The sequence below is a fragment of the Octodon degus genome, unplaced genomic scaffold (genome assembly GCF_000260255.1).
Source record: "Octodon degus isolate 3935 unplaced genomic scaffold, OctDeg1.0 scaffold00001, whole genome shotgun sequence".
Taxonomy (NCBI): domain Eukaryota; kingdom Metazoa; phylum Chordata; class Mammalia; order Rodentia; family Octodontidae; genus Octodon; species Octodon degus.
Window position 1 is genome coordinate 22,503,775 of NW_004524577.1, and position 7,641 is coordinate 22,511,415.

General features: G+C 48.4%; 1 protein-coding gene across 1 annotated transcript in view; it reads right to left on the reverse strand.

Annotated features, from left to right (window-relative positions):
• Mccc2 (methylcrotonoyl-CoA carboxylase 2) overlaps positions 1-7,641 on the reverse strand; it is an 89,218-nt gene that overhangs the window by 23,661 nt on the left and 57,916 nt on the right. The window contains exons 8-10 of the mRNA XM_004623019.2: positions 3,580-3,644; positions 477-576; positions 276-371 (exon numbers count right to left, since the gene is read on the reverse strand). Of these exons, the coding sequence (XP_004623076.1) occupies positions 276-371; positions 477-576; positions 3,580-3,644 (261 nt within the window). The remainder of the gene's footprint in view (positions 1-275; positions 372-476; positions 577-3,579; positions 3,645-7,641) is intronic.

The following is a 7,641-nucleotide window of genomic DNA, read 5'->3' on the forward strand; positions in this document are numbered from 1 at the left end:
TCCCCCAGCACCACATGCCAGCCAGCACGCCCCCTGGTGGGCTGAGCTGGCCACACACACACTAAATAAATAAATATTTTAAAAAAAGAAATTATTATTAAAAAAAAAAAAAAGAACTTCCCCCTCTTCTCTGTGAACCACATTTGCTGTGCACCACGGGTGCCTCCCCCATGGAAAGCCGTCTTCCCATGCATGTCGCACAGCCGTCCCCACTCAGGCCTGCATCACAGTAACCTTTAGCTCCAACTGGCAGCAAGCTCACAACCCTCATGCACCTCTCGGATATCAAAGCTCCTCTTCAGGTTAGCACCAACTATGCCGTACAACTCATCAGCAGGAAACAAAGGCTCTTCGGAAGGCTCAACAGTAACCTACAGATATTGAGAACAATTGTGTTAACCTGCTGCAAGACACGGTTCAGATGGCATAAACCGAAATGACTTTTGGGTGGAGACAGAAGAACACATCCTACTTACGTCCAATTTCTTCTGGTAATTCAGACTCCTCACAATCTTCCTTGCTAGGTGAAGGGCGTGATGATCATCCAAGGCATAGTGGTCAGTGACTCCAGACTTCCTACAGAACACAGTGGAATACTCCGCACAGGGGGAAGGAAAGGAATTAAACATCTACACCCCAAATCCTTCTCTTACTAAGGATGAGAAGGAACTCTATTATTTCCAAGACAGTTTAATAAATGTCATTTTATTTGATCCTCCTAATGCTCCTGGCAAAGAGATGTACCCTTGTTTTATCAAGGGGAGAAATCTAGGAATAGTAGAGTAGCAGTGGCTTCAGAGTCCATGCCTTCTAGTTTTCCACCCTGGGCTCTCCTGCTATGCTCCAGAGGCTTGCTGATGGGCTTCACTTAAGTGTGCCTCCAAGCTTGGTGGGCTGGTTCACACCAGAGACCTCATCACTCTGGGAGGCCGAGGCAGGAGGACTACAAGTTTGAGTCCAATCTGGACAACTCAGGAATTTCACAAGACACTATCTTAAAACAAAAAAATAAAAGGGGTTGCGCGTGTCGCTCAGCAAGGCCCCTGGGTTCATCCCACTGACCTGGAACAGAAATGTATGTGTCTAGCAGTCTGTCCGACCACAGATGACATACTCTCATGTTACGCTTATCAGCACAAACTGTTCCTCACCAAGCGTCTGAAGACACGGCAACTACCGTACAGCCTCTTTCTGAGAGAACAGCGAGCCCTCCACCCACAGGTAACGGAAAGGTTTTCTTCCCTCATCCCAGGGTAACGGGGAAGCTGGAAGCGAGCAAGTGGCTGAGGGACCAGGGCCTGGAACTCCTGTTGTTTCAAGGGCAGTGAGTGAGGCATGAGCCTCTCTGGTGATGACTCTGTCCCAGCCACAAGCCTTGTTGTGTCACACGCAGAGGTACAATGACAAAATAAGTAGTTTTAGAAATCTATAAAGTCAAGGGAAAATTCTGGTTGCAAAGGTCAGAAATTTTAGTCACTGTAGGAGTAAAGACTTGGGTGCTTGCTCCAGGCTTTGAGGCCTCGTCCAGGGAAACTGCCCAGCCCTTGGGAGATACTTCCCTGGGTGGGGCTCTCGCGGGTCATGGCACTTCCCACCTCTGGACTGGGTGCTCCTGACCGTGAGACCACGCTCCTCGCCTATGCTGTATCCCACTGCTAGGCAAGCATTCTTCCACTGAGCCACACCACCAGCCCTTTTGTGTGTTGAGACAGGGTCTTATTAGGTTGCCCGGGCGGGCCTGTACTTGTGAACATCTTGCATCGGCCTCCCAAGCTGTGGGGTTAGAGGTGTGCACAGCGACCCCTGGCCACTGCCCTGATGTTGCAAGTGCTTCACACGTAAGACCAGTTCTCACCGCTGACTTCTCACTATGCTATAACTCAGTAAGAAACAGAAGTGGAAGGGACATACTTAAAATATGATGTTTTCTTCTAAAAACTGCCTATTATTTACCAAAACAGCAGGAAAGGGAATTCTTTCATGAAACATATGTAAGTCTTTATATCAAATTAGCTCTTCAGGGTGACTAATCAGAGAAGTATAAATATGAATGTAAGCAATCTGTGAGTAGTTTTACATGACTTTTTAAAAAAAGCAGTCTCCACCCAATCATTATCCCATGATTTTGAACAGGTTATTATGAACAATAATATTCATACCGAGTGTTCAGTTTGTAATAGGAACTGTGTTCTGACACCGGAGCAAACCATGCTTCAGAGCCCTGGGTAGCCCACCTCAGTCCCAAGGGCAACAGGTGAGGCATACAGAAAACCACCTCTGGAATCACACCCCAACTCAACATACTGTCTACAGCTTTACTTTCTTATGCCTAAATTTCAGAAAACTCAATATTCCTCATCTGCACTCTTCCTCGCCTTCCTGATCGGCCCCAGCGCACCCTGCCCTATGCCTCTACTCGCCCTGTTCTACTGCAGCCCGTGCTCTCGGACGGACCCCCACCCCGGCCGCAGGTCACCTACAGGTCTCCTCAGGGCCACGAGCGTTCAGATGAAGGGGGCCCCATGCACCGAGCGCAAGCTCATGCTGGAGCACTCAGCCTCTCCCAGGCTTTCTGTGGACACCACCTGCCCCTCAGCACAGCTTCACTGTTCTGTCTCCAGCCTTTCTTCCTAAAGTTGAACACAATTATCTTGTTTTTCTTTTTGTTGTTGTTGTTCATTCACTTATTCAGCTTTACACCTAATTAAATTGTAAATGCCAGTGCAAGAGACCACATCCGACATCTTCCTGTCTTACTCGGAAGGGACAATCCGTCCACAATGCTGGTGGGAAGTGTCCAATGAAACACTGAGCCAAGGCCCTGCAAGCAGCCCCTGAAAAGGCCTGGCAGGGAGGTGACAGAGGAGTGGAGCCACTACTGCCCATGCTGCTGCCCCCATGCTTCCACTAGAGTCCCCCCCCCTCCCCCAGCCGCCTGCTTCACACGAGACAAGGGGGCGGGGAGTTTGCCTCACATCCTAGGCCAATGACTCATGATTAGGCCTACTGCACTTGCCAACTAGGACACAGGACTGGGCCTTCCTCTCTAATCACACTGGGAAGAGCGTGTCTGGGCCCACAGCTCTGCCTGCACCTCCACTCAGGTGAGCCAGCCCCACCGAGGCCTCCACAGTCAATGCTCGCTCAGCCTTGCCACCTGGATGCCTCACGGGCACCTCTACGTCCTCAGTCCACAAGGAAAACAGACCCCCTGTTCATCCCATCTGCTCCTGCACAGCTGTCTTTATCGACTACCTTTCTGGTATCTCTTATAGGAAACCCATCAAAAAGGCCCTCAACCCTGCCTCTAACACAAAGACACCACAGGGATGTTCGTTAACCCCATGAAAAGCCGCCTCCCCCATCCCTCTCAGCTAGGATGGAAAATGATGGCAACATGACGGCTTCAGCTTGGAGCCACAATCCATAGTCCAAAGACCTGACTGAACTCACAATCACAAAAGGTGAGTAAACACTGTGGTTTGGGCTGACAAATTTAGCACTGGGAAAAATAATGGAAAACTTCCTGTAAATAGGCAAAATTGTAATTCTAAAGAGAAACGACTGTTGCTGTTTCACCTGCAGTGAAGATCGGCACCTCCAAGCTCCTCAGCAGAGACCTCCTCACCGGTGGCTGCTTTAACCTACAGGGACAAGAAGCACCGGTGAGTGAGGTCAGAGACACAAACGCTTCCAAGGAGCACGGCTCCCTACCTGGCCGCACCTGTTGTCTTCCACTGAGCCACAGAACGCTGTGTTTCTCATTCCAGTCGCCAGTGAATGAGAGACTACCATCTCCAGTCTACAGATGAAGGATCTGAGCCCAGATCCCTGAGAACACGTCCAGGGCTCTGTGCAGGAGGTGGACCCTGAGGCCGGGACACCTGCGGGAAGCCAATGCCGCCGCCGCTGCTGCAGGCTGCACCCTCTGCCCGGGTTCCACTGCTCCACAGCTGTCCCTGGCCTGCAGTTCCAGTGCACCATGCTTACACCACCAGCATGTCACCTGCCACTCGGATTTCAGTGCTCTGCATGGAGCCCTGGCAGCAGCTCCTGCTGTGAGCGCCATGGGACAAGGAGCCAACTTACCACCTCTGAATACTCGACTAGGTCGGAAACTCCAGTTACTATCACCAACTCCATGTTGTATCTTTAAGGTGAGAAAAAAAAATCTCCACAGCTGCCTCAATCTGAGAACCAGCAGAATGTAAAGAAAAGGAAACCCCAAATAATAAATCAAGAATGACCTAATTATAGCCTCAGAAATAGCAGTAAGATAAAGAAAAATCAATGAGTGCGTAAATGCAACCTGATTCCTTAAGAATTGTTTGATTCTTACTTCTTTGTCCTGGTCAATTTGTTTCTATTCACGCAAGTGTTTTTGTTAGCATAATGAACGTTAATCTAAAATACCTCATAGAAATGACTTACTACATCAAAAGCTCCATCTTACACAAAATATCTTTCTGCAGGGAGAGGTAATTAAAATTTTCACCTCCAATTATTCCACCCCCAGAAATCAATTACTGGCACTTTTATTTCCAAAAATGTCCATGTAAAATAACATTCAGCCCAGACAATAACTAATTATAAGAGACATCTTGATATTTAAAGTTGTAAAAAGGAATAAACAACAGGCACCCTATACTTATTTTTGGGAATCTGACTAATGTTAACTGAAAAAAATAAGGATTTGTCATCAGATAATATTTACTGAACACCCACACCATGACACTGTGCTCATCGGTGCAGAGATGACAGAAGAGAACATTTAAAATAGCTCATTCTACTAAACAAGAAGCCGAGGAGATAGATGAGGCAGAAGCCCCAAAACTTACGACTCTATGTTTTTCATCTGCTGTAAGCTCCTCAGAGTAGTGGTAACTACACCACAGGCTGGGGATAAAGCCTCAAAGCACTCCCTCGACTTATAGGGACACAAATGTCAGAGTTTAGAATTCCCAAGAGGATGGCAGGCTGCTTGTTTCTGCACTAAACACGGTCTTCCGGGGCTGACCACCCAGGAGGCTCACTCTCCTCCGACTGCAGGCTGCTGGCCTCCTGTGCTTCTAACACAGGCGTTAAGCCCGAATCCACAGCACAGACACTGTATCCACCGGCCCTGACCAAACCTTCCCTCAAAATCACTCAGCATCAGTCCAGCATTCTGATGCTGCCTATCTTCCTCGTAGACGTCTGCAAATTTCGGTCATTTCTTTATTCATTTTCTGATGAAAAATAAACACACACTATTAAAAATGTTTCTAGTTTTTACTACCAATTATGCAGCTCCGACTCCCAGTGATCCTCCTGTCTCAGCCTCCACAGCACTGGGATTACAGGTGTGCACCACCATGCTCCGTTTCGGGGCCAGCATGGCATGCATTACCAGGGATGGAATGTGGGTCCTAGTACTTCCCAGGCAGGCGCTTAGACAACCAAGCTATCGTCTCAGCCCGAGAACACTATCAGAATTGTCCCTCAAGATGGGGCCATAGCTCAGTGTTTGCCCAGCACGTGAGCCCCTGGTTCAACCACTAGCATCAAAAAGACAAATAAAATCACCAAGGCACCATAGCACACACCAGTAATCCTACTTTCGGAAGACAGACAGGAAGATTATAAATTCTACCTGGGCAACTTAACAGAACTCTGCCTCAAAATTCTGAAAAAGTAGGAAGGAGCTGGGGATATAGCTAAGCAGCAGAACCCCTAGGTTTAATCCCCAGTACCACCACCAAAAAATAAAATAAAACAACCCTGCTTTAAGCCTTACCTTCTAAGAGTTAATTTTAATTATTAAAAATTATTAAAAATAACTCTAGCTTAGGAAATGTACTTGTTTTACATCAGAGCATGAACTTTTTTAATCAATCTGTATTAGTACAATATTCCAAAGCCAAATTTGATTCACTAATAGACTTTTTTTTTTTTTTTTTTGTACTTGGGATCGAACTCAGGACCTTGCACTTCCAGGCAGGTGCTTATTCCACTGAGCTACCTCCCCGGCCCTCTCTAATAGACTTTTGAAGTGATTAGCTTACCATAAAATCCACCATTTCCAATAATGCAATTCAGTGACTTCATGTAATTCCCAAAGCTGTGCAACCACCACCACCGCTCACTGCAGAACGCTGCGCTCCATCAGAGGACCCCCCGCACGCCTCACCCCACCCACCTGCATGCCCTGCCTGCCCCTGGCCACTACTCATACACTGTCCGTCTCTGAGAGCTGCCTACTCAGAAGTGATCTCATATAGTACCTGTCCAGCCAGGCAGGTGACAAGCCTGTAATCCTAGCACTCTGGGAGGCTGAGGCAGGAGGATTACAAATTCAAGCCCATCCTGGGCACCTTACCAATTTAATAAGAGCCTGTCTCAAAACAAAAACAGAGTGGGGATGTAGCTCCGTGCAAAGGCCTTGGATTCAACTGCTAGCATCACAACATAATAACTAACCATTTTAAAATATAAAAATAAAAAGGACTAAGTATGTAACTCAGCATGAAGGCCCTTAAATCCCCAGTACCATATACACCCTAACACACACACACACACACACACACACCCCTGTCCTTCTGTGTCTGGCATAATATCTGGGTCTACACACGCTGCAGCCTGTCTCCGAGCACCATTCCTGTCTAGGCCTGGATGAGACTCCACACGTGCACTACGGTTGGTCACTTCTCACCTTCGCAGGCTGCCGCACTGCCCTTATGGGATGAGGTACCTCATTGCCGGTGCAGTGACTGCCTGTGTCTCTATTCCTCCATACTAAGCAGGGCACAGGACAGCCAGATACCTCACACTCGCAGAAAGGCCCCGTGATCGAGATTTATGCTCTGGGGTCTGTCACTCTGAAGTCTCAACCTTCCATACATGTTGGGTTTGATGCCTGAGTGGACGATGGGGTGTCTTGTCCCCGACATTCCCTGGGGATGGGTCTGGGTCCAGGCTGGCCTGGCCTGTGCCTGGCCCTGGCCCTGGTCCTCCTCCTCTACCCTTTCCCCACCTGGCAACAGTCACCACAGGTGTCTCTGACCAGACAGACAGCATCTCAGGGAGGGGCATTCGTGACCATCACCATCCCAGATGTGTACTCCAGCAGCGGACATGTGCAGTGGGGCCGGGGTGAGACTGCTGCACCTCTGACCCCGCTGCCAGTTCACCTGGCACAGAGACTGCACCCCTGCATGATGCCAAGTCTGCCATGGACAGGACAGACAAAGGGGCGTGCTAGGTCAGAGAAGCAGAACCTAACAAGGGCACTGAAAGAAAAAAAACAGATTGTTGTGGGCCGGGCCCATGGCTCAGTAGAATAAGCACTTCCCTGGCAAGTGCAAGGGCCTGAGTTCAAACCCCGGTTCCAAAGGAAAAAAAAAAAAAAAAAACCAGATTGTGATTCAGGAACACAGGAAAAAAGGCAGCATCAAAGGGAAAGCCTATACCTCATTTCCCTTCATAGTAATTTTAAACAATTTGGAGTCCCATACTTTTCATTTTGTTCTATGTTTTACAAATAATACAGCTGGCTCCATCAGGGGCTCATGAAGGTTGCCAGAGAGAGAGAGAGGAAGAGAGGGGAGGAGAAAGGAGAAGAGGAAGAGAGGAGGAGAGGAGGAGAGGAGAAGAGGAGAGGAG